Consider the following 27,491-nt stretch of genomic DNA (forward strand, 5'->3'; position numbering starts at 1 on the left):
CCCCAGTCTCCAGCAGTCGTTCCTGAATGATGCGATCTCGATGTGCTGGAGCATGGTCATCCATGAAGATGAAATTAGGCCTGTGTTGTTCATGCAGGGGCACAATGACTGGATTAATGATGTTATTCAGGTACTATGGGCTTGTCACTGTACCATTCACAAAGTGTAGGGCAGTTCTGTATTGACTAGACACACCTGCCCACACTGCCACACACCACCACCACCAAAGGCTCATCTGGTGACAACAGTGGCTGATGCATAGCGCTCTACTTGACATCTCCAACATCGCTGGCGGCCATCATTTCTGCTCAACGTGAATTTACTTTCATCAGAGAACAGCACTGAGGCCACTGGTCCCTCGTCCAGCGTAAATGCTCCCTGGCCCGTGCAAGACGATGATGGCTGTGCCTGGTGGTTTGGTCAGGTACCCTTGCAGGTCGTCTAGCACGCAGACCATGCTGATGTAAATGGTTTTGAATGGTCTGACGTGACACTTGGGTGCCTCTCACCTCCCTTAAATGTGCCTGGAGTTGAGTGGCATCATCATCTGGTTCCACAGGGCACTGTTCACAATGAAGCGCTCATCAGTGTGGGATGTGGCCAAAGGACGTCCACTTCTAGGCCTTTCTGTCGCTCCTCCAGTCTCTCTGTATCTCTGTTGGAACCTGCTGATGACACTCTGTGACACTCTAAGCTCAGTGGCCACTTCCCTCTGAGAACATCCTGTTTGAAGCCTCACAATGGCGAGGTACTGTTGATCAGTTGTTAGGTGTTGTCTTGGTCTCATGATGTCAAAATGTGAACAGCATGATGAAGAGGACTGTTTAAATACCAATTCTAATTGAACCAGGAAATGTATTGGTCGATTCATGGATCAAACACCTGTTGTGAATTTTGCCGTTCGGCTCCTTGTTAGAGAACAGCAAGTTGTGCAAAAAGTACTGAAACATTGAACAGTTGGGCATGTGCATTCAAAAGTTTAGAGAAGGTCAAATTAAGTTCACCTGTAAAGGTTATAGTGCATTTTATCTTCATCCTGAAATTTCACCTGAAAGCCGAATATCCCTACCTTTCTGTGAGTAGTGTATTTGTAAATTTTTTTTGCTGAAAATACCACTCAGATTATTAAATAATATGCATCCAATCCACCCTGTCTGAAAACTGACTACTTCAGTGGGAGGAGCCACCCTGCCAAGGTCCCTAGTTCTGTGAGCCAATGGAGTTTGAACACAATTTTCCGGGTTCTGTGAGCCGATGGCGTTCACTGATTTTACCTCTTAAGCAATGCAGTTGCTGAATCTTGACTCTCATTAGATCTACGAGGCCTCATTTAAAAGTTTGTTCCAACTTTCACCACGGTGTCCGGAACAGCGCAGAGCTTGGAGCACCACGAAATACGGCTGGGCTTGGGGCTTTTTTTTTTTTGTTTCATTCAATTACGGAAATGTCGGAAAATAAAATAAATACATCCACGGTTTATATTGGAGAAATCCGAGCAGATCGCGCGCCACACCCAGCAGTAACCTGACGTGGACACACACACACACAGAGAAACGCACTGCGGTGTCTGGAGCAGCACAGAGGTTAGAACACCGCAGGATACGGTGGGGCTTGGCGTTTTTGTTTCATCAATTACTGAAAAATAACGGAAAATTAATTAAATAAATATATCTCCGGTTTTGTTTGGAGAAATGCGGAGTGGATCTCGCTCCGCAGCCTACAGTTCAGTCAACCTAACGTGAACACACACAGAAAGAAGCACACAGTGGAATTCATTTTTAAATACTTACATTTCCCTCGTCTGCAGTTTTGTCCCACACAGTTGGTATTAATTCCACTTTCCTCTCTCTTTTAAAGATTTGTGATGATCTCTGCAGCCAACAGAGCACTTCCCATGCTTAGCTTTTAGCTTCTATGCTAGCGTATCCAGTTGTGCTCCAGGTGTGGGTGGAGTTACTCAGATGGGGGTGCGGTTCTAATTAGAATGACTCCCTCGGTGACGTGTAGGAGGGCAGCAAAGCTAAACGGCTCATTTTAGGACATGTTTTCTGTAACAGACAGCTTATGCCATGGACACACTACACGACTTGCAGAGTTGTGAGATCGCTGTACTGTTCACACTACACAACTTTCTGTCTTGTGATCAGGAATCTTTCAGTCTTGTGGTTTCACACTACATGACTGATCAGCGACAGGGGGTCACACATTACGATCTTTCACCAGGAGGAATCCCCAACGAGTCTGTCGGGTCTCCAAACTACATTTTGTCACGAAAAACGAATGCAAGAATTTACACCAGAAATGACGAAATACCATGCATGGGACAGGATAATGTATTTTTTATTATATTCTTGATCACTGTAAAAAAATTAATTAAAGCAGAATTAATAAGAAATATATTAAAAGAGCAGCCTGTCCACACCACACATTGCTCACGGGAGCGCTATGATTTTCCTCTGATCTGGAGTTCTGCAGCGATCTAGAAAATCCTGTCGGCGAGCGGAAAATCAGGTCAGAATCACGTAGTCTGAACCTAAACTGACTGGGGATGGTAGCTCAGGCGGTAGAGCTGGCGGTCTAGTGATCTAAGGGTTGCAGGTTCAATCCCAGGCTCCTCCTGCTAGCATGCTGTAGTGTCCTTGAGCAAGACACTTAACCCCTAATTGCTCCTGATGGCTAAGTCGCTTTGGATAAAAGCGTCTGCTAAATGTAATGTAATGGGTTATCTTATTTTATAGTCTGTGTGTTGGTAGGCCCATCATAGACCAAAATGTACATGCTCAAGCACTGAAAAAGTGAGTTTGGCATAATAGGTCCCCTTTAAATGTATGAGGCCCTATTATTATTATTATTATTATTATTATTATTATTATTTTATTCATATATACATTTAAATTACATATTGACATAATTTGCACTGAAATGTGGCGTACGGAAGATCATTTTCCCGCTGTCGATCGGCATCCCCTTTGAAGGCACATTTACCAGGGCCTCGGACTCTGTAACTTGCTGCGCCTTCCCTGTCCGGGATCCCGGACCATTGCCCCTCCGCACCGACTTCAATGCTTCTCGGGGCCGCGGACTTGCTCACTGCACCTTCCCCGTCCCCTTCCGGCCTTCGGGCGCTCCTCTGGCCGGCCTCTGGCCAGTGGTACAGTGGTGATGGGGCCTTTTTATAATATCCCCATTCTCAATGTGTCGCAACAACCAGCAAGGGGACTGAACATTTTGTTAATTTATCAGTAACACAAACAAAATAACTTAGAACCAGCATTTAAAATATACATTTAATTTACAAGTGCTGCATGGTGGGCACGCTTGAAGCGAGCGGCCTGTTAATTACTGGCAAAAGCTGTATTTATTCTTCTGCATGTGTCGGAACAACTAGAAATTTGTTAAATATCAAATTTAAAGCCACATAGGTTTTAAGGTTAATTTTGACAGGGCGCAGCTCCTGAAATGGAGTTAATATATGTACAGTATATATTATTTTTGCTCGACCAACCTACCAATGAAAGTCTTTGTTGACTTGAGCCTAATGGAAACCTGCTGGAGACATCACTTCACATCACTTGTCAATCTTGCACTGGCCACACGATATTATTTCCCCAATATTTGTATCAGCACTTCAGCAGTATTGTTTCAAATCAGTCAAAGTGTTTTCCACTCACGTGACCAATGTCCCCTGGATTTGCTTCTTTCTAGACACCCCCCGCCCTGAGGCAGAGTGTCGGCCCCACCCTACACTGCCCACCTCTCCCCGGGCGTGTCCGTCCCTGCAGGAGCAGCTAGAGGGCACTGCCAGGGGGGAGTGGGGCCAGGAGACGGGCCTGGAGCGTGGCGTCAAGACCAGGCGGCAGACCAACCTCTCTGATGGTTCCTCTGTACATCGGACACGACGGCAGGAGCTCCATCCTAGGCCCAGCCGCAGGAAATCCAATAAGGTGGGAGCACACTCATTACGTCACACATTACTTCTATTGAGAAGTTTCTGAACAACGGATTCTTGTGAGTCCCAAAACTCATCACTGTGATATATTTTTTGAATTAAAATAAATTAAATTGGTTGGTAATATATAACCATTTTGTCATTTATTTGGGGCTCCCTCTCTATAGTATAATAAAAGTAAGTAATGCAATACTCATGAAGCAGTTGCCTAATATATAACGTTGAATATCCGCAGTACAGTTTCCTATTTAGCCTCAGTCTTTCTTATTTGCCTAAATACAAATTCTAAGTTTCATATAAAATTAGTGGTGCTTGGTGGTGTCTCCAAAAGTATAAGTAATTCATTTAAATAGTCCCTAAAAACTGCCTCTTTGGGCCCAAAAGGTTGAGAACCCATGATATAACATCGGTAGATATTTACAGCTTTAAAAAATAATAATAATAATGTCTTTGACTGCTGCCTACCGAAAATAATGTACATTAGTAAGGATGGGAGCAATTTACTAACCCTTTGAACTCATACAAATTAACAAAAAAACTAATAAAACCAAAAAGGATTGCTCTCTATGAATAGAACTGAAACTGGATATACTGAATTTTAGTTCAAATGTTATTATAATTTTAAAAATGCAATTTTGCAGACAGGGTTTAGTCTATATCAGGACAAAACTAATCCTTATTTAATTAATCCAGAACTGAAAAATGCCTTTCTGAGACATTGCTTAGTTTATGATGAATTAGTGCTAGACTAGGATTTCCTGGAATAAAGTCAGGACGAGTCGGCTGCTTCTGTCTGGTCTTGGTGCTGGTCTTAGTCCAGATAATCCATGTTCTCTATTATCAAGGTCAACCTGGAGGCCACGTACATGAATCCAAAAATGAACCTGCCTCTGGCCAGGTTTAATTCAAGACCTCACTTAGACTAGATTAGCTCTAATCTTCCCTCTGGAAGTCCGATTTTTTTAAAACCGAGACTAGGGCCAAGTCTGAGACTATTTGAAATATGGCTGAATCTGGACTAACTCAAAGTGCGATTTAGTCTAAGATTAGGCCTAATCTGTATCTGGGAAAACGCCCCTAAAATGTAATGTTTTGCCGACTTGGCAATATATTCAGAAAGAGTGCAGCTTCTATCAAAAAAGAATGAATGTGCTATGTGGCAGTCTATACTTTTGTATTTCAGCAGCAGGTGAACGTGGCCTATGAGGAGGAACTGAAGAGATTTGAAGACAGAGAACGGACCAACCTGGCTATGGAGCGCCTCAGGGCTCAGGAAGCCGTAAGTCTGAACACACTCCCTGTGTTAGTTTCTCAAACTACCTGTCTCGTGTCTGTGCCTTTGGAAAGGAATGCATTTCCCTGTAATTACTCTTATCAGCCATTGGCGAAACATTTTGCATGGTTGTAGATGTAGAGTAAGAAACTGTTGTCATGTAGACAACACGGCATTATCTTTATATCTGCACTAAACTGTTTCAGAAGAATATTTTTGGGTTTTTTTTTTTTTTTTTTTGTTTTTTTACTTATTAACTTGGTTCTAATTTTGGTTCTCGGTTCTAATAATTGTAGGTTTATTTCCAACATTTCTAGTTTCTAGTTTATTGTTTGTTCCTAGGTACTTTTGATTTTATTTATTTATTTTTTACTGTTTGTTTTTATTTTTTACTTAACTTTTTTTTGTACTCACATTTCTAGGATTATTTTTTATTTCTTATTGTTTGGGTCATTGTATGTTGACACATTTGTATTGCTCACTGCTATTTTAGGTTTATTTTTCTGGTTTACCATTCATTGCTAGGTTTATTTTTTTATTGTCAATTGTATATTGGTAATTCCCCTACCTTCTAGTTAACCTCGGGTTTACTTTGCTTTTTGTTTTTCTTATTTACTGTTTCAATTAAAAATCATTTGTCATTAGGTTTATTGTTCATTACCAAATCTTTACTGTTCATTGTTTGTCATTAGGTAGATTTTTCTGGTTTATTCTTAGGTTTATTTTATTTTTAACTTATTATTTATCCAAAATCTTCTAGTTGGTGTTGTAGTTAGTTATCAGGTTTATTACATTTTACTGTGTTGATTGTAAGATTAATTGTATTTTTTTCACGTTTTCCACATTTTGGAAATTTTATTTTTTATTTTCCATCCTCTAGTTAAGTATATTGAGGTTCATTGTTTATTGCCATTTCTTGTCTCTTTTTATTCTATTTCCTTATTATTTTGGATTTGAGCTGCTCTGATAATACAATTTCCCCCAGGGGCTCAATAGTATAACTAGTTGTCTGACAACAGGCTGGGTGTTGATATCAATGTTTTAAGAATCTGTGTCTGTGTCTGTGTCTGTGTCTGTGTGTGCAGGAGCGGGAGTACAGGGAGGCCATACTGAGCGGTGTTCCCCGGGCCGCCAGGCCATCTCCGGCTAAAAAGACGACACTGCAGCCTTGGCCTGTACACGCCCGACCGGTCACAGCACGCAGACGGCAGGACCATCCCAGGAAAGCCCCCCCGAGTATGACGACAACACTCTGTTTATCATTTTTGGAACCAAGTTTTCCTACTCTCTCTCTATGTAGAAAATGCCACGTCCTTTTTGGGGAGTTTAAAGGAAGAGTTTAATTCTCTGGTGGTTCCTTCCTATATATATACAGTGGGGCAAAAAAGTATTTAGTCAACCACCAATTGTGCAAGTTCTCCCCCATAAAAACATGAGAGAGGCCTGTTATTTTTTTCATAGGTATACCTCAACTATGAGAGACAAAATGAGAAAAAAAATCCAGAAAATCACATTGTCTGATTTTTAAAGAATTTATTTGCAAATTATGGTGGAAAATAAGTATTTGGTCAACAACAAAAGTTCATCTCAATACTTTGTTATATACCCTTTGTTTGAAATGACAGAGGTCAAACGTTTTCTGTAAGTCTTCACAAGGTTTTCACACTGTTGCTGGTATTTTGGTCCATTCCTCCATGCAGATCTCCTCTAGAGCAGTGATGTTTTGGGGCTGTCGCTGGGCAACACGGACTTTCAACTTCCTCCAAAGATTTTCTATGGGGTTGAGATCTGGAGACTGGCTAGGCCACTCCAGGACCTTGAAATGCTTCTTACGAAGCCACTCCTTCGTTGCCCGGGCGGTGTGTTTGGGATCATTGTCATGCTGAAAGACCCAGCCACGTTTCATCTTCAATGCCCTTTCTGATGGAAGGAGGTTTTCACTCAAAATCTCACGATACATGGCCCCATTCATTCTTTCCTTTACATGGATTAGTCGTCCTGGTCCCTCTGCAGAAAAACAGCCCCAAAGCATGATGTTTCCACCCCCATGCTTCACAGTAGGTATGGTGTTCTTTGGATGCAACTCAGCTTTCTTTCTCCTCCAAACACGACAAGTTAAGTTTTTACCAAAAAGTTCTATTTTGGTTTCATCTGACCATATGACATCCTCCCAATCCTCTTCTGGATCATCCAAATGCTCTCCAGCAAACTTCAGACGGGCCTGGACATGTACTGGCTTAAGCAGGGGGACACGTCTGGCACTGCAGGATTTGAGTCCCTGGTGGCGTAGTGTGTTACTGATGGTAGCCTTTGTTACTTTGGTCCCAGCTCTCTGCAGGTCATTCACTAGGTCCCCCCGTGTGGTTCTGGGATGTTTGCTCACCGTTCTTGTGATCATTTTGACCCCACGGGGTGAGATCTTGAGTGGAGCCCCAGATCGAGGGAGATTATCAGTGGTCTTATATGTCTTCCATTTTCTAATAATTGCTCCCACAGTTGATTTCTTCACAACAAGCTGCTTACCTATTGCCGATTCAGTCTTCCCAGCCTGGTGCAGGTCTACAATTTTGTTTCTGGTGTCCTTTGACAGCTCTTTGGTCTTGGCCATAGTGGAGTTCGGAGTGTGACTGTTTGAGGTTGTGGACAGGTGTCTTTTATACTGATAACGAGTTCAAACAGATGCCATTAATACAGGTGATGAGTGGAGGACAGAGGAGCCTCTTAAAGAAAAAGTTACAGGTCTGTGAAAGCCAGAAATCTTGCTTGTTTGTAGGTGACCAAATACTTATTTTACCGAGGAATTTACCAATTAATTCATTAAAAATCCTACAATGTGATTTCCTGGATTATTTACCCCCATTCTGTCTCTCATAGTCGAAGTGTACCTATGATAAAAATAACAGGCCTCTCTCATCTTTTTAAGTGGGAGAACTTGCACAATTGGTGGCTGACTAAATACTTTTTTGCCCCACTGTATGTATATATATATATATATATATATATATATATATATATATATATATATATATATATATATATATATATATATATATATACTGTACACTACACGACCAAGCGTGTGATCTTTATTCAAGTGTGATTCATCGCTCTATAGAACTAGTTTCCACTACTCATGAGTCCATTGGCAGTGTGATTTACACCACTCCAGCCTACGCTTGGCATTGTGATAGGTGATATTAGGTAGAGCCTAAGTGATGCCGATCCTGATTTTATGTTTTGACTGATATTTTGTCAACAAGTGCAAAATTTTCAATTTGAAAAACTTATATTGTATGAAAGTTTCTGTATTTGAGAACATTTAACTTATAAGCAAACACAAAAAAAATAAACACACAAAGAACTTTTATATTTATTAAAAAAATGTAAAAGATGATATTAAATTGCATTTTTATTTTGTATTTTTTACTGAGTTCTAGGGAACGCATCATGACTTCGGAAACAAATTAGTTTTCAAAGTATTCCATGAACACAGCATGGCTACCTGTTTGGAAACCCGTGTCCGAGTTTAAACACAGATCTAAACATTAAAACATGGATTGATTTATAATGCGTAGTCTTAACTTTTTCGCCCAGGCTTATTTTGGTGAGTGACTTAAAAGTAGTGTAAAACAGACAAGTACAGGATAGATTTCTGAGCTTGTGTAACCTGCCCTTTTGTCTTGAGCTCTTGTTGCTCCTAGACGTTTCCACTTCACAATAACAGAACTTGCGGTTGACCGGGGCAGGTCCAAAAGGGCAGAAATTTGACATACTGATTTGTTGGAAAGGTGGCATCCTATGACTGTTGAACGTGCTGAGCTAACAACTAGTACAAATCATTCTTTTGCAAATGTTTGTCTCAAGAGATTGCATGACTGTGTGCGTGATTTTATACACCTGTTACTGTAGTAATGGCTGTGGTTGAAATAGCCAAACCCACTAATTAGAAAGGGTGTCCATGTACTTTCGGCTATCTAGTGTATATACTGTATATATTTAATATATTGTATGTATAGCCAGGTCCACTCTTCTATTCCCTCTCTCTCTCCGCTAACCCCCTCCCCCTGCAGTGAAAGTGAAGGAGAAGGACCTTCTCCCTGTGCTCCTGGAGGAGCTCCCTCACCTCCATATCTCCGCCCACAGCCTGGGCCGCATGTGGGAGCAGCAGCTGGAGCAGGTGGACCGACTCCACGCCATCTCCGCCTCCCAGCAACAGCAGCACCACACCAAGCGATCCAGCCAGGTAACTCACCAACACCTGTCTGGATCTTATAAATTATACTGTTTTCAGACCAAAATTTGTTTTTGTTTTTTTGTTTTTTTTAAACCTAGGTCGACCTGCTGAAACCTTTCCTATTACATTACATTTAGCAGACGCTTTTATCCAAAGCGACTTACAATTATTCAAACACCGACGGACACAGCCATCAGGAGCAACTAGGGGTTAAGTGTCTTGCTCAAGGACACTACAGCATGCTAGCAGGAGGAGCCTGGGATCGAACCAGCAACCTTTAGATTACTAGACAACCAGCTCTACCAGCTCTACCTCCTGAGCCACCATCCCCTATTGCCAGGAGATATGGCGGTTTTCTTCTGGTGCGTCACATTTGACGTCACGAACACGTCAAAAAAGGGGCGTCATGGTTCCAGTGTGATTGGGAACAAAACAGTAGAGGAGAGATGAACTTAAACAACGACATAAAACTGTAAAAAAAAAAAGTCAATAACATCTGATTTTGATTTTTTTTTTGTTTGTTTGTTTGTTTATTGACTTATTTTAATCTTTTATTTTTTTATTTTTTTTTATTTTTTTAAGGCGTATGACCTCTAAACAAAATACTAAATTCTATTTAGCTCATCAATTAGCAATTGTGACAAGTTGGTGGTTAATTAATTTTTTTTTTTTAATTGCTAATTCAGGACTTCCAATTGTCTTGGATGACCTGGGATTTTGTAATGGAAAAGTCATGGAATATGGCAAAATTGTGAGGAGGAAAAATAATTTTGTGCGCAATAAAAAACTTTTACTACAATAACATTAACCATAAAATAGCTCCATTTTCCAGCCATTAATTTGATGAATTTTAAAGTTGCTTCTCTGGGAACCCTTGGTTGGTTGGCTGTGAGGTGTTTTGTGGGATTAGACTCTCAGGTTGAAGTTGGCCAAAGATACACTGCAACTTCGGTTGGGGTGTTTCAAAGTGAGGTACATGCAATTAAACAGGAGAGAAGAAATAAATTGAAAGATGTGATTTTATCAGGGTCTTGATAAATGAATAATGAATGAATAGATGTGTCATTGAAAATGTCCTGTCTTGTCCTCTATGGAATAACTGACCGTTGCCACCCCAACGACCCCCTCCCCCCTCTGCACTCTACAGCTGGATAAATTATTAAAAGTATAACTGTTTACAGGTGGAAGACACCAAAAGGAGACACGACTTACTAGTGGAGATCATTTGCAAAGAACAGGAGCACAACAAGCGGCTGGTGAGGCTCAACACACACACACACACACACACACACACACACACACACACACACACACACACACACACACACACACACACACACACACACACACACACACCTGTAAGACTTTTTGGGCGTCTCTGCCCACAGGTAGTAGGGGTTTAGGGGGGGAGACGGAGTCCTTTGTGCAGTGGGTTGCCAACATGGCAATAGTTTTTATTATGTCGAGGAACAAAAGACTTGCAGGCCAGAAATATGAATAATAATAATAATAATAAATATAATAATATGAATAACGTTGGTGGTGGTTTCGGGCGCAGGAGGAATGGCGTTCCGCTCTCTGTCTCCTGGTCGGCTGATGAGCTTGTGCGGCGATCCCCTCTGCAAGACAGACAAACATTAAGAAATCTCCCTTCACCGAGTCGGCCAATCAGCGCTGCGTGGGTGCTGATTAGGCCGATTCGAGGCAACTTGGCAGCTGCTGGAAAGGGAACCATGCTGTCGTCTGCAGCCGGTGCTTGACCACGCCCTTTGGTCCGCCACATACCCCCACCACCCGACTTAGGCTGGGGAGCCGTCCAGCTGAGAGCTCCCCCCAGAGTGGGAGAGAAAGTCGGCCCCGACCATCTGTGCCGCCAACCTATGGACCACCCAGTAGTTACCATCGGGGGATCCGTGGAACCACTGCAGCGGGGTGTGGTCCAAACAGAGGATGAAAGCTCATCCCAGAAAATAATAGTGGGGGGAACCGACGGCCCACTTGATCACCAAACACTTCTTCTCCACTGTGCTGTACCTCGACTCCTGCTCTGAGAGGTTGCAGCCGAGGTACAGCACCGGCCGCTTGGCGCCCTACACGTCCTGGGACAAGACTGTGCCGAGCCCTCTGTCTGACGCATTGGTCTGCGGACAGAATGGGAGAGAGAAGTTAGGGTTAAATAGCACTTCCCACAGAGAGCTGACTTTACTCTCAAACGCTTGCTGGCACTTCCCTGACCAAGTCGGACAAGGAGCTTGTTAGCTCCAAAAAGTCAGGGACAAACCTCTTATAGTAGTCGGCCAGCCCCAAAAACTGCTTCACCTCCTTCTTGTTCTTGTTCTCAGTGTGTTTGCGATTGCAGCGGTTTTATCAATCTGGGGTTGGACCAGGCCTCCACCCGAGTGGTACCCCAGATACCGTACCTCCCTCCATCCCACGGCACACTTCTTTGGGTTGGCTGTGAGCCCAGCCCACCTCAGGGACTCAAGCACTACACCTACGTGCTGCATATTCCGCTCCCAGGTGACGCTGTGAATGATTATGTCATCTAGGTAGATCCAGTATAGTGAAAGAACGAGCTGTACCTAACCGGTCGAGAGGTTCATCGACTCCGCGGCATTGAGGCGTTGAACTTTGACACCACGTTTTCCCTTCCGTGGTCTACACAGAACCGGACCGACCCATCCGGCTTACCCACTAGCACTATGAGACTAGACCAGTCACTCATGGACTCCTCTGTCACGCCCATGTCCAGCATGGCCTCTAATTCCGGCCAAGAGGGCACCTTTACCCCCAGGATCCTTTCCACATGGTGGTGTATGAGGGACGTGAGGCCTGGCAGGGGGGAGAAAACATCAGAGGAGCAAGACTGAAGTGCAGCCACGTCTTCCCTCTGCGACTGAGAGAGATGGTCACCTAACAGGGCCGTGGTACAATCGGCTGATTTTTGAACATCCGGCCCCAACTCATCCTGCTCAATGACCGGTGTGACCAGAGCCACGGACGCCCCCTCCCTCCATTCTTTTAAGAGGTTTCGGTGATAAATCTGGGGCGCCCCTTTGCCTGTCAGACCGTTTGACCTCAAATCTCAAACCTCGACCTCACCACAAAAGGCCCTTGCCACTGTGCAAGCAATTTAGATGTGGATGTAGGGAGCAACACTAACCCCTTGTCTTCCACTGCGAAATGTCTGAGCTGAGCCCCCCTGTCGTATAAGATGCGCTGAAGTTCCTGAGCCAGGAGCAAATTCTCCCGTGATAACGGCCGAACCAACGTGTGTAACTTTGCTCTCAGCTCCATAACGTACTGTATTTCATTCTTACTGGTTCTAGGACCATTCTCCCAGTTTTCTTTAACTATGTCTAGCACCCCCCGGCGTCTCCTGCCAAACAGGAGTTCAAGGGGAGAAAATCCCATGGAGGAGTGGGGAACCTCCAACAACGCAGACAACAGGGGTCCAACCACTTGTCCCAATTACGGCTATCGTCTTGAACAAACTTTCGAATCATTCTTTTCAGCATTTTATTAAAGTGCTCCACCTGACCTTCGGACTGGTGGTGGTAAACACTGGTCCCAATTGAACAGACACCCAGTAACTCATAAAGTTCCCCAATTGTACGCGATATAAAGGTAGTGCCCTGGTCGGTCAGGATTTCCTTCGGATCCTAACTCGGGAAATGACCTGAAACAGCGACTGTGCCACACTTTTGGCTGTAATACTGGGCAGGGCCACTGCTTTGGGGTACCGGGTTGCATAATCCACGAGGATTTACACAAAACGATATCCGCGGGTACTGCGGTCTAATGGCCCGATGAGGTCTAAGCCGTGTCTTTCGGACGGGACCTCAACTAGGGGGAGGGTTGTCAACGGCACTCTTGGCGTGGCTGAAGGGTTGACTAACTGGCACTCAGAACACGCAGCGGACCATTTACGTACACCTGCCCAAATGCTCGGCCAATAGAAGCGGGCCGTTGTCCGCTGTCGTGTTTTATCGTGACCGAGGTTACTGGCCATTGGGTTATGGTGAGCCGCCTGGAAGAGCATTTCCCGGCGGCTCTTCAGCACCAACAACTGGGTTATCTCCTCTCCTGTCTGAGTGTCACGGCTCACTTGATATAACCTGTCCCTTTAAACGGGTGAGTGAGCACGGCTTTAACTACCCCCTCAAAGGCCCCACGTAGGGTGTCGTCTTGCGACTGCTCCAGCAGAAAATCGCCAATAGGGACTTTTTCAAGGGGGCCGGGGGAGATCCCACTTGGGATTCCACTGCCCCTGCACCGGTTGCACCTGTCGACGACCCCTCCCCGTCACTGCGCACCACTCAACACTCTCATCTCCCTACCGACCGTGAATGCACTCCCCCAGCCTCTCTCATCAATGCGTCAAACCCTGGCCATCCGTGCCCTTCCTGACTGGGGAGGGGTCCACCCGCAATGCCCGCAGCCCTGCTTAGATGTCTGCGCAGCGCCCTGCCCTGAGTTGGACAAATCAGCGTCGCGTTGGAGCTGATTAGGCCGATTCGAGGCAGCTTGGCGGCCGCGAGATAGGGAGCCGTGCTGTCATCTGCAGCCGGTGCTTGACCACGCCCCTTGATCCACCAGACTTTTCTGACCTAACAACGCTTTTTTTGGATGAGATGCATATTGTCAGACGCTGGGTGATGCCTTTTGAAACTGAAATGGTTTATTAAAAGCCTAGGCATTATTGGTTTATTAATTTAAACTATTTCTACATTCTCACGCTTTTTTTGCAAGCATTTCGACACAATAAGTAAATCATGAATTTAATATCAGTTATTTTGTTTATTCAGTCTGCTTTAGAAATCTTTAATTTGGGATATTGGTGCGTTGTTACGTTCTTTTAACAGTAAGCTTAATGTGAAATCATGTAATTATCTTTTGTTAAGAGATTCTTTCAAAATCTATGCATACGTGCTATAGATTTCTGTATTTTTTTAATTTTTTTATTTGACTTTCTGTTTTGTATTTTTCAGATATTTATGTATATTTATCGTATTTTTTTTACGATTAATATTTCTCTTCACTTTTTATTTGATTATCATTTTATTATCATTAATTTATCTTCAGACTGTTAAGCTTTTTTTTTTTATTATTACTTGATTAAATCATCTGTAGAAATGCACCAATCTTCACAATGACAAATTCCTTGTACATGTAAATGCGCCTTGCAGACATTGGTCTTTTTTTTATTTTTTAACTGACTGCTTTGTGTATATATATATAACATTTTTTAACATAATTGCAGAAAGAAAAAAATATATTACAATAACTGATATCGTTACTGGTACCAGTATGGGAACATCCTATGACAGTCCTATCTGAAATGTTCTCTCTACAGAGGGACTTTAAGGAGCGCATCCAGCAGCAGAAATCGGCCCAGAACCGGCTGAAGGAGCAGCGGCAGCAGATCGCCCGTGCCAAGAAGTACCACAGCGACTACCACGTGCAGCACCGCGCCCGCATGATGAGAGCGCGGACCAAGGAGGAGAGGGTGCGTTCACAGGACATCACTAAAACACCCATGTCTCTCTAGTGACTAGAGAGACATGGAGTCAGAGTCATAAGTCAGAGTCATAAGATAAGATGAAATAAAACGTTATTTATCCCTGTGGGGAAATTTGTGTCGCAGCAGCAAAAAACAGTGCAAGTCAAGAAAGACTAAAAAAAAACAAAAAAACTAAATTATAAAAATAACGTGAACACATCAATGTGAGCAAATGACAGTTACGCTAAGTAAGTACAGATAGTGGTCGCAGTATGTAAAATGTCCACGGAACAATATTACAGAAAATGTCTGTACCAATAATTATAGAATTATGATTCACTATATAGTTAGTAAAGTATTTACTAATCTGTAAGGATTTATAGTACCGGGTGCTATTATAATGACCATGTATGATATAATATAGTCTATTTGTCTATATCTATTTGTACACATTGTGTGTTCGTGTTCAGTACTGCACTCCGCAAATAACCCACGTGCAATTATGGGTTAAAATGGATCCACCTTGAGGCCAACCCCCCAATAATTTGTGGCCACACCTGTTTCAATGCTGTACCAAAAAAGTATAATGACAGTTAAAAACAATATAATATGAGGTATAGATCCATTAAAAATATAAATAAACACATTTCAAATTTTCCAAACAAAATATTACAGATTGCGTTCTCATCTGATGGTGTGAAGAAAATAAATGCAGTATTTATGAAACTTAATAGGCAAAAAATTGAACAATAGACAAGTGAGAATATCATGACTAAGCATTTTTGTTGCACAGACTGTCTGTTTTCAATAAATTATCATGGATCAAAAACAATGGAGGTGAATATAAACGAGCCACGAGCCCAAATTAGCCACTTTCGGCCCACGTTTGGCACTTTTAGCCACTGGGAACCTCGGGTCTAAGTGGGTTGTCTCTGCTGTGGGTGTAGATGTTTCGGCAGGTGTTTGAGGAGGGCCTGGCGCTGCAGAAGGCTCGTCTGCAGGAGCAGAGAGCGTTTGCCAGAGAGCAGAGACTGGAGCACCAGAGGCACCACCAGGACCAGATCAAATCCATGGAGAACTACTACAGAGACCAGGTCAGTGCCAGCAATATGTCTGAACGGATGCCAATCGATTGGTTTGTGTCAATGAAATTGATAGGATCAAGATTGGTATAGACTCATACTAGGGGTTCTCAACTGGTAGGTTCAGACCCAAAAGCGGGTAAAGAAAAATATTAGCTAAATATTATACCATAGGCATTTCAAATTTGGGTCATCAATTTGTACTTTGCACAATCATTCTTTCAAGGATTTCTCGCTAATTACTTTGTACAACTTATGTAGTTTTATTTTGAAACACCATTTCTTAACACAGCACGTGGCCATCATGACCTCTTATCACGAAGGTCCCACAACATCATACAGTTGTTGACAAGGTCAATTAAAAGTCAATCAGATCATCACTTACTAGGCTCAACCGTTCCACATCAAAGCTAACTCACTGTTTTTAACATCATGAAATACTGTGCTATTCATTTTGTTTACGTAAATCCAAATGGTTCAAATCTTAAAATTTATGTTTGGGTCATGACTCGATGGCTGAGGATAAAATGTTGTTCCTGAACCTAGACCTCAGGGCTAACGATGGAGACATCTTACATCCTTTCTTAGGGTTAAAAAAAAGGGGCAGAAAATCAGCTTGTTTTTCTTACAATCCCCCACATGGAATAGTGGAAGACACGGAGAGATGGAAACCAAACAGGGTTTACAAATGTGTTATGGAATTTTGGATTTTATTTTGATTAAATCGCCCTCATCTCTTTCAGTTTTCGCTACTGGCTGAGACGCTGGCACAAGAGAGGGAGGAGATCCAGGTTCGAAAAAACGCCCAAGAGAAGGTAACGACCGGCCCAGAAAAAATCTTTAAAATACAGAACTGGTCACGACTGAGGTGGGAAAGTATCCTTAGAATACAGTACAATTTTAGCCACGTTTCCACCTGAAGTAGAAGAAGATCAATCTTTAATCATCACACTACAACACACGCACACACACAAACACATGCACATGCTTTGGATGGTGGCCGGTGAAATGGATTCTCTGCATTTGACCCATCCTGGCTTGTCCTTCCTCCGGGGCCACAGCCAGGAGCAGTGGGCAGCATACGTTGACGCACCCGGGGACCTGGTGACGAGTATCCATCGCTGGTCAAACCAATCCATGTTGGTGAATTAAGGATGAAGGAATGTGCCCCAAGATGAACTGCTCCTTTTTTCTTTTGATAATGGAATCCATTTAATATCCATTACCTGAATTGTTTTACAGCACTTTCACTTTTAACAGAGTGTTGAAGCCTTTTAGTCGAGTACTGTTTTCCCAGGGTATTGCTACTTCTGTTGGGTATAGGTTATGGACGCCTCTTTCAATAACCAATAATTCCACCATGTCATCCACTCTAGTTATTCATTGAAGTGAGTGGGGAGTGACCAGCTGGTGGTTTCACTCAGCTGGACATTTACCATTTTCAAAAAATACTAAAAGAGAGTTGGAAAAATTCCCTCGTATGGTTCCTAAACAGTGCACACGAGAGCTTTATTGATCGGGAATATCTAATGTAATATCCCAACGCGGACTTGAATGAATAACGTTTACGTTCGCAGGCTCTGCAGAAGATGAAGCGCGAGCTCCGCTGCCGGATGGAGCGGGAGATCGGCGAGCTGCAGAGGATCATCGTCCAGAATGACGACGACGACTTTTTCCAGGAGCTGGAGGTGGGGCGGCTCCGCGGCCGCGTGCAGATGGCCTCCTTCCAGTACGGTAGGGGAGCTCTGCGCTGAGCCCCCGAGGACCCGGGACCCAGAGGGGGAGGTGGGTTTTCAAAGAACAACAAGAGGAAATAGCGTCCCTTCCCTATCCACAGTGAATTAGAATAAATGCCAATTTGGAATGCTCATTGCATTGGTGCAGTGGTGGAAGAAGTACTCAGCTTTTACTTATGTTAAAGTACAAATACATGCAAACACTTGGTTTGACTCTAGTAAAAGTGAAAGTACCATGTTGACGTTTCTACTTAAATAAAAAGTAGTAGTGTCACGTGTTGATGACGTCTATCATACGGCAGTTATTTACCTTTCGTGCACAGAGCGTAGCTGCTTTGTACTCCTTTCTTCATTATTCCTTTCTACAATTTTGTTTATATTGCGGAAACGTCCAAATACATGGAGTACCAACGCAAAAACCCAACTACTGATAAGTCTGTAGCCTTGTCCCCCATGTTGGGTGTGCTGTAAAACTCTGCGGCGTCATTGCGTCACGTCCTGTCTCCTGCACACTCTACCCAGGCTCTGCCCCTTGTCTAAACCAAACTGATTATTTCCACAATTATGTGGAATTATTATCCTGACTATTTCGACAATCTCCGGTTGTGTGCTACATGTGTGAAAAGGCAACACCGGACAATGTCCGGAGCGCATGTGTGAAAGCAGCTGTAGTGTTGACTCCCCCCTCTCCCCTCCATCTCTAGATTTGACATTCCACGGCGGAGTTTTGGGAGGACGGCAGTTCATCAGCAACAGAACGGACTGTGACAACATGTAGCTTTTAGGGGGGAAAAAAAACAAAGAACCCTCTAACCTCGGCTGCTCAACAGGAAGTTGACCCTTTGGTCTAAGACTTCCGCTTCCTCTTCTTCCCCGATTTTTACTACTTGATACTTTTAAGACGCTCACTGTGCGTTTTGTGTGTGAACGTAATTTTTATCGGAATAGTGTGTTGTAGCAGACAGCTAGTCTCACAGGTTCTTCCTCGTCTCCTGTAGGGAATAAAACAAAGCACACACTAATGATGTTTATCAATCTGGGGCTGATGGGTTTTTAATTCACATTTAATGTTTTCTTTCTTTTGTGCCCAGTGTCTTCCCAATCATTTTCTGTGCCATTTATTTATTTTATCATTGTCAGAGTCTGCCGTTTCCTTTTTAAACGAACCTGGTACCGCTGGTCCTGACCACTAGGGGGCGCTGATAATCACATTTCCCCCTTTCTTTCCAACGTGACGTGTTGAAAGTTTTCACAGTTAAAAAGGTGTCGAGCTGGTGTCAAATTTAGCTTCCGGTTGACAACAGAGCAAACACGTATTAGTTTGCTAATGCCAAGTCAAAGTAATTGTAAAAAAACAATTACGTGAACTAAGGCAAAACATGTGGGGACTAGAAAAGGGGCTAACCCTAAATGTTATGCTGGTATGGTCCTTTAAACGACATTACTCTGTTAGACCAGATCAGTCTAGATTTTGAAGCTTATTCGTCGCCTTCTTTCTTGTGAATTCTGTCAAATCGACTCAAACTGTTTTATCGTGCAGTCCGTAGCGTGTCGGAAATAAGGCTTCAAGCCTCATTTCCACGATGGTTCTGAGGCCGAAGTGCTGCCGTTGGCGATCAGCTCAAGCCCCTGGTTCCCGCGGTCCGCGGGGTGCACGGCCTGCTTTCCATCAGCAGCGGAGCTGGAATCAGCACCAGGGAGTTCAACAGAAAAACTAGCGACGACAACGAATGACGCGATGCGTCAGCGAAGACGTTCGTCTACTTCACGCATGTCGGGCAGTTGTCATCGTTTCCGTAGATATAAGGACCACACACACACGGCCACACGCTCTTTCCTAATGGAGGATTATGTTTTGCTCTCATCGTTTACGTATTGATGATCAGTCATTACCATCCACCCACGGTTTGTTTGTTTGACGTCAATAAAAATGTTCTACCATTGAGGAGGGGGGGGCAAAAAAAAAAAGTGTTTATTTTTTCAATATTCACAACACGATTGGTGAAAACGGGTGGAAAAAGTGAAAGTTCTGTCGAGCTCGTCTCATACAAGGCGAGCATTTAAGTGCCATTACACGTAACGGATGTGACGTGTGCAATCATCAAACGCTTACGTCATCAGCCGCCGCAGCGCGTTTTGGGCCCGTGTAGTACGGTCACCGCTGTAACACCGGGGCTGGAAAACCCAGGAATGCCAAACCGTGTGTAGTGGAACTGCGACCCCAACCGTTAACAACGTGCTGAGGACCGTTCCGCCTGACACTGGAGAGGGGGCTTGGTGACTTTCGGGCGCCATTTTAGATCGTGGACCAAAGGTTTGTTGACGCGCTGTCTTCGCAGAGGTTGCCGACGCAGGTTTAGGTTTAGCCGACGGTCCCCTGCAACAACCTTCCAAATCCTCCGTCCTGCCGAACTGACTTTTTCTAAATCGCAAAGGTTTATGTATATATGTATTTTTTGAACCATTCAAATTGGGCTGGGTGCTTCGTAACACACCTTTCTGTGGCGTGACCAACTTGTTGGTCTTTTAGCTTTAAAGCAGGGGTGTCAAACTCATTTTACATGGAGGAAAATCTGTTCTCAAGCGGGCTGGACCAGTAAAACCATGGCATAAAAACTTGAAAATAACAACAACTTCAGATTGTTTTCTTTGTTTTACTCCAAAAAGAACTTAGACTTCGTCTCAGTGTATCTAGAAAGCCATTAAACTCTAAGTCACAGCCTATCTGGGATTGAACAAAATACAACATAAATAATAAATAAATAAAACAACTCTCTTATGTATGAAATACCTCATTTGTCATTTCCACATATTAATCCTGTGCTAACTCAACAAACCATACAAACCGAGGTAGAAACTATTCATGAGGGTTGATTTACTCCCTGCCTTGTAGGCTACACTATTTATTGATAGAAAAGTAAAAGCTGTGCAATGCATGAACAATTTCAACAAACCAAACTTATGAACTGAAGTGACTGACACTATACAATAAATCACGCACTGTTAATTTTCTTTACATTTCCACAGAAGACAATCATTTTCACAGAATTATATCAGGGTGCGGTATCTCATGCAGCATTTTAAGCGGGATTACCCATTCTTTCATTCCTGAAACCTGGCATCTTTTAGCTTTCACAAGTGCATCAATATCAGGCGTCACATCCTGAATGGTAGCCAATTTCAGGATGTTATTCAAGTGCTTGTTTGTGAGCCTTGAGCGCAGCTTTGTTTCATTGATGCTCATTACAGAGAAAACTTGCTCACAAAGATATGTGGTTCCAAACATGCACAACACTTTTGCAGCAAGGGCTGTCAAGTTGGGGTAACGTGGCAAGAGATACTGATAAAATGTGTCCGAGCCACCTGCGGCAAACTTGCCCTTCAAATCTGAGTCACACTGCAAGTCTATTATTTCAAGTTGGATGTTGAAGGGCAGATCGGAAGCATTTGCGGTAAATGGCGAGCAAAAAACTTTGAAGTCTTTCTCCAGTTCACCAAAAATCCGAAAGCGTGTCTCAAACTCCAACAATAGTCCCGTTATTTCATCTTTGAATCGCTTCATGGCTGCGGCACGCCTCCATTTGCAGTCTGCACTTTCTCTCTGAACTTTGTCACAACACCTGTTTTTTTCCCGACCATTGAGGGCGCACCATCTGTAGCCAGGCTGACAACGCGGGACCAGTCCACTTCGAGCCTGTCCAGTGCGCCGACGAGTGCTGTGAAAATATCAGCTGCTGTTGTGGTGTCCGTCATTGGCACCAACTCCAAGAACTCCTCGGTGACAGTCAAAGTGTCATCAACTCCTCGGATAAATATTGCCAGTTGCGCAACATCAGTAATGTCCGTGCTTTCGTCAATTGCAACTGGAAAAGCAATAAATGACTTTAAAACTGCGCTTCAATTGGCTGTTGGAATCCGCCGAAAGATCAGAAATCCTGTCTGCAACTGTTTTTCTTGTCAGACTGATATTTGCAAAAGCCTGGCGCTTTTCAGGACACACAATCTCCGCAGCCTTCAGCATGCATGTTTTTACAAATTCCCCCTCAATAAGTGGCTTTGAAGCCACTGCAATTTAATTAGCTTTAATGTAGCTGGGTTTCACTGCAGCATCACTGATTTCTCGGCGACGAGTAAACACAGACTGCTGTTTCTTCAAAACCGCCAATAATTCATTCACCTTCTCTCTTCTCTGTTGTGGTTGAAAGTTGTTGTATTTGTCGGCATGAAGAGTCTCATAGTGGCGAGGACGGTTATATTCTTTCAGCACTGAAACATGCTGTGAACACACCAAACACACAGCTTTCCCATTCACTTCCGTGAATAAATAGGAGGATGACCATTTTTCTTGGCAAACTCTGCACTCTGCGTCCACTTTTCTCTATTTTGACAGAGACATTTTGGGGCAATGAGGGTGCCAAAGCTCAGAATGTTCAAATTGGTCAGGCAGAATGACAGGCTAGCTCTGGACTGGCTGTCGCCTACTTGTTCAGCCCCAGTATAAACAGTTTGCTTGCTTAACAGAATTGCTATTGTGACACCCACTGGACACATTTAGAAAAGCAGTTCGCCGCGTCCTCTGGGGCTGTTTTCCTGAGTTCCAACCTCAGCCGCCAGGCGCCCTTCTATCGGCTCCATTTTCAAGTGCCCGGTTGTTCTGCTGCTGCTGGTGGTGGTTTCCCTCCCGGCCGCTGAATATCAGCTCTTTGACGTTTAGTTCAGCGTTGCTCTCGCGGGCCTCTGAGGCGCTCCTTTCCTCTGTCCACTCATTCTATTTATTTTTTTGTTACCTTTGGTTCTTCGGGCTTATCCTGGGTGGAGACTGGGTTCTCTGACGGGGGTCGGGGTCTTTAGGGCCCGGGCCCCGTGGTTAACGCCGTCGAAGTTTGCCCTTTAAAGACACCCCGGCCCCGAGGCGCTCCAGGAGACTTGAGGGTGCGGTGCGGCGCAGGCGAGGAGGCTGCCGAGAGATTTACTTGTCCTGGCCTTCAATTTTGGTTAGTGTACTATATATCGGCTTTGTTGGAGTCCTGTCTGTGTAGTCTCGTTAGTTTGCCGTCCGTGCAGGTCCACTTCCGCGACTTGCTGTGTGGATCCTTCACGACGACTGATCCAGCCATCGGAGGAAGCTGCGGGGCGTAAACGCTGGCAGAGAACCCCGCTCCGGGGCTTCAGACTGGGCTTCACCGCTTCAGAGTTTCTCAAGAGCTTGATGGTGTGGTTCTGGCTTTTGTTTATAGAAAGTTAACTTCACTTCTTTTACCCAATTGTTAGGTTTTGTCTTGTATGTCACCGCCCGTCTATGCCTAGACGGAGGGTCGTAACCGCGTGATTGAAATCTTTACCAGGAACATAATTGCGTGTCATGTTAATTACCACACATGCCAATGAATAGGAGTCTGGGTTTGTGAATATGCGTAGTGTGTCAATCGGTTATAGTCAATATGGATTAAGTAAAATGACTTGACCTTTTGTTTTGGGTTACAGGACATTAGTCCTCAGTGGTTATTTTCAGTCGGTGTGCCAGTGACACCAGACTGCTGAATCATTTAAGACTCGCCATGAACCGACCATTCGTGAGTCTTGTCACTGAGCGCCATGCGGCTGCTGATCTCACAGACTGGAAGGTTTTTTTTTTTTTAGCATCGAGATCCAAGAGGTTATTCGTCACATACATCCAGTCATTCATATATGCAGTGAAATGTTATGACACCCGGTGATTACGCACAATTAGCTCTAAAAATACTAAAATGTGCGTTATCGACACGAGGCACTCGACAACTGCCTCAGATGTGACCACATGATGTCCTAACAAACTGAATTCTTAAGTATGAATTTAAACGTTAGTGATTGTTATTCTCATCTAATTGGTCAAGCCTGACATGTAATGCGATCTTTATAGATAACATAATTGTTATGACACAATAAAAGCTCAATTTGAATTTTGTTTTCATAAGAGTACAAAAAGGAAAAAAAATATTTTTGCTTTTTATGATGAAGTTCAATATAGGAAACTGGTCAGTTTCTTACTTGAACATAAACTTCCGTATAAAGAATTTGATTAAAAATTTCCACTGATTCCACAAAAATCGTTTGTGTAAATGTTGCGATTCGCACCTCCAAAACTGAAGTCACACACACACACAGCCAGCCTAGTAGATGAATGATGGACAGTGATACCAGTGGATGTAGAAGACAAAATGCTGCGAGTTCCAAACAGCATTGTTTTTATTGCTCAGCTTTCTGCAAGAGTACAAGAAGTTTTCATATTCTGCTTTATATATCGTCTTTATGTACAGGTGTCAGTTACAAGCTCACAGAGCAGCTGATGTGGAAAAAAAAAACAAAAAACAAACACACACACACAGACACACACACACACACACACACACACACACCGTAACAATAAATACAAAAACTGGAAAAGAGGAAAAAAAAAACCCGGCTGAATGATTTGCAAAAAGGATTTGTAAAAAAAAAAAAAGCAATCAAAAATAAATTTACAGTTACAAAAATGGACACACAGGAGTGTACGTTGACATTGAAAGTTGTGACAACAAAAATAGTTTAATCTTCAATTAAACTATTTTGCAGGAGATTTTTTTCATACACATACACACTAACCTGTGCTTTAAACACTACCAAACAAAAGACTACAGAAATAAAAACGGATGTCGGATTTTGTAAAATTAAAAATGATGCCGAAATGATAAAATGTCAAATTAACAGTTTGGAGAGCTGGAGTTTGGTGGATGAGAAGGGGAGTTGTTTAAAAAAACAAAAAACACAGGCAGACCTTGGTGTGTCCATGCACACTGGACATGAGTATTAAACTGCTGTGCATAACGTGTGTGTGTGTGTGTGTGTGTGTGTGTGTGTGTGTGTGTGTGTGTGTGTGTATAGAATATATACATACCTACATAGAGGGTCGATCAGTCCCCTTATAATCGTAAATAGAAGAAAATGCTGCCTAACCTTTTGACACGTGCATAACGTGTGTTGGGCAGGGGTGTGGGGTGTCAAGTTGTTAAGAAAAAAAAAAAAAAAAAAAAAAAAAGGTTCAAACCGTACTGTACAAGGAGCACCGATCCAGGCTCCAGATCCAGAGCTGTTATTACTGGAAATAGCAAAAAAAATACCCCCATTCCCAGCCCTCCGTTTTAAAACTGATCAGAGACGTTCGAATCGGCAGGCGAACACTGAAACAGGGCTTCTGCACGTGGGGGCATGTTTCGCAAAGAAGGGACCAATTCGCTGTAAATAAATAGGCTTTTTGAAGAGGGAAAAATAATGATGCTTGGCCTCCCTGTTGGGGGACAGGGAGCCTTGAATGGGGTCCAGTATTTTCACAGCCTGACGCAGGACGACTTCAGCAGCGGTGTCAACGTCATGTCCGTTTTTATTGTTATTATTATTATTATTATTTTTTTTAAACTCTAAACACAAAATCTAGAATCCAAGATGAAGAAAAACGACGGAGATAACTGAACCTGGGTTTGAGAACCTGCTGTGTGTGCGCTCTGAATGGAGACATTAGAGACCATTTCCTTATGAAATTGCGTTTTAAGTTTACACATTGTACTGACTGTACTGGTCTCTCTAGCCGACAAAATATAAAATGAAAAATAATAATGAACAAAAGCTAAATCAAACAAAGGACTACTTCACCTGAGAATGCAGAGAGGTCATGTAATAGAATCAAAACAAGAGCAAGAAGTGATATACAAAATAGCTATGTGTTGATTTTTAAAAATTTTAGATATATATTGATACATACTTAAAACAAGTAGAGGGAGATACGTTTCACCCTGTGTGTTTGTGACGTAGGTCGGGTGGAAACAGACATTGCAGGTTTGGGATGAGCTCTAATCCGAGCACAAAGAAAGCACCTTTGAGCCGTCGCTGCTGGGTTGAAGTGCTCAGAAGAGGCCGGAGAGAAAGAAAGTACTTCTGTCGTTTTAGGAAAGATGTTGGTTTGACAAAAACAACGGCAGCAACAAAACAGACGTGGTTGTGAAAGCATCTCCATGATTTCTGCCCCCCCCCCACCCCCACCCCCACCCCCCATACAGACCAGGAAGAAAGAGCTGGTCCCTGCGACGTCGGGTTCGATGGCCACAAACACGAAACGCAGGACGTGCATATTTCAAAGTTGTGCTGAGGAGAAATGTACGGTTAAAGGGCGTTTACAAAAGTCACATCGAGTTGAAGGATAGGTTTTGGTTTTTTTCCAAAAAAAGAAACAAAACAAAACACAGGCCCAGTTAAAATATTGGCTTCCATCATTTAAAACTGTTATTAACACAACCTGAATGTACTGCTGAGGAACCTACACCACCACCCTGCCGCGGATTCTCACTGTGCTAGATACAGTTCAATGGGGCAAAGTCTGAAGCCGTAAAAAACGAACAAAAAAAACAACAACTTTCCTTTCTGCAAACTACAGGAAAAACACAATATTGTCAGACAGTCTTTGTGTGTTATACCGAGAAAAAAATTGCGACTGCGATTAAAAATGTGATGCTGTTACTTAAAACATATTTAAAACAAAACTGACTAAGACACGTGGGACTATAACGCTGGATGTTTTTCTTTACGGCTTCAGACCCATTGGACTGCAATGTGAGATGCTGCAGCAGAGTGGGGAGTTCCTTCATCCAACAGCGCAAGGCTGTGCTATGGAACAGTTCGAAACGACGGGATCCAAAATGTTCATTGCCTTTTCAAGGCCGAGGTTGAAAAATAGTCTGAAAACCAAAACAAAAAAAATAACTGTTATATTATTATCTAAACTCACTTCCACACAGACATGTACACACATGAACACACACACGTGAATGACTGTGCGGGGATAAAGGAGCTTCACACACCTGGGTACAAAGCCCTAAAGCCCTCACACTACTCCAGCTCGACTAACTGCTGGGTCGAAAGGTCCTTTCAAGGATTTCCAGACACCGCTGTGACACTGGAAGTGACCGTCGACACACAGTAGAATTCAAGTCATCGCCCGTCCAAAGACCTTGGACGTTCGTGTTTTGCTACGACGCGTCCGTCCACTGAGGTTGAAACGGTGACTCGGGCAAGATATGGCTGGCTGTGCCTTTCCACGGCAGAGACGCTCAGTGGCCGGACTCCATTCAATCCAAATCTGAATGTGCATTAAAGGGAAGACCGTTGCTGGGCGGGTGTCTTCATAGACGGAATCCATTCCCCCGAACAGAGCGGAAGGTCTCTACCGCGCCTTCAGAGCCTCCGAAGGAAGGACTTTTTTTTTTTTTTTTTTGGGGGGGGAAACCAAAGCACAAAAGGACCTGTCGACTTCTCCGGTAGGATCACGTGGATTAACAACCAGGAAATAAAAACAAACCAAAAATAACTTATGTAAATAAAACCGAGCGGAGGTGAGATGCGCAGAGGGAGTTTCGGAGGCGAGTGATCTTCAGGTCTTTAGCAGCAGATGGAGGGAGAGGGTGAAGGAGGACAGAGAGAAGCTGGGAGTGCGTTTGGACGCGAACATAGGGAAACGCCAGGCGCGGCTCACTCCACCGCAAAGCCGCACGTCTCCTCGATGGCCGTCAGCAGCTTGTCGTAGAGTTTGTCGTAGCTCTCGTACGGAGGGATGTCGATCCGGTTGAAACTGGGGCAGGAACAGAGATGGACTGCGTTAGACACAATGGCAGATAGAATGATGCATAGAATCAAAGAATGATAGAATGA

At 43.4% G+C, this 27,491-nt stretch overlaps 2 protein-coding genes across 5 annotated transcripts in view; one reads left to right on the top strand and one right to left on the bottom strand.

Annotated features, from left to right (window-relative positions):
* Positions 1-19,737, top strand: part of LOC307229615 (centrosomal protein of 95 kDa-like) — a 34,932-nt gene extending 15,195 nt beyond the window's left edge. For 2 of the 4 annotated variants that reach the window (XM_079999618.1, XM_079999621.1), the window contains exons 13-22: positions 3,706-3,944; positions 5,133-5,228; positions 6,308-6,458; positions 9,293-9,465; positions 10,638-10,712; positions 14,813-14,965; positions 15,907-16,053; positions 16,785-16,856; positions 17,619-17,826; positions 18,482-19,737. In XM_079999618.1, coding sequence (XP_079855744.1) covers positions 3,706-3,944; positions 5,133-5,228; positions 6,308-6,458; positions 9,293-9,465; positions 10,638-10,712; positions 14,813-14,965; positions 15,907-16,053; positions 16,785-16,856; positions 17,619-17,795 — 1,283 coding nt within the window. In that variant the 3' untranslated portion in view covers positions 17,796-17,826; positions 18,482-19,737. The remainder of the gene's footprint in view (positions 1-3,705; positions 3,945-5,132; positions 5,229-6,307; positions 6,459-9,292; positions 9,466-10,637; positions 10,713-14,812; positions 14,966-15,906; positions 16,054-16,784; positions 16,857-17,618; positions 17,827-18,481) is intronic. The other 2 variants (XM_079999619.1, XM_079999620.1) reach the window with 2 other exon arrangements.
* Positions 19,738-26,952: 7,215 nt separating this feature from the next.
* The window catches only part of LOC307229779 (E3 ubiquitin-protein ligase SMURF2-like), a 103,954-nt gene continuing 103,415 nt past the window's right edge, over positions 26,953-27,491 (bottom strand). Inside the window, exon 19 of the mRNA XM_079999850.1 lies at positions 26,953-27,411. Coding sequence (XP_079855976.1) covers positions 27,312-27,411 — 100 coding nt within the window. The 3' untranslated portion in view covers positions 26,953-27,311. The remainder of the gene's footprint in view (positions 27,412-27,491) is intronic.

Source organism: Zeus faber, assembly GCF_960531495.2.
Source record: "Zeus faber genome assembly, chromosome: 4".
NCBI lineage: Eukaryota > Metazoa > Chordata > Actinopteri > Zeiformes > Zeidae > Zeus > Zeus faber.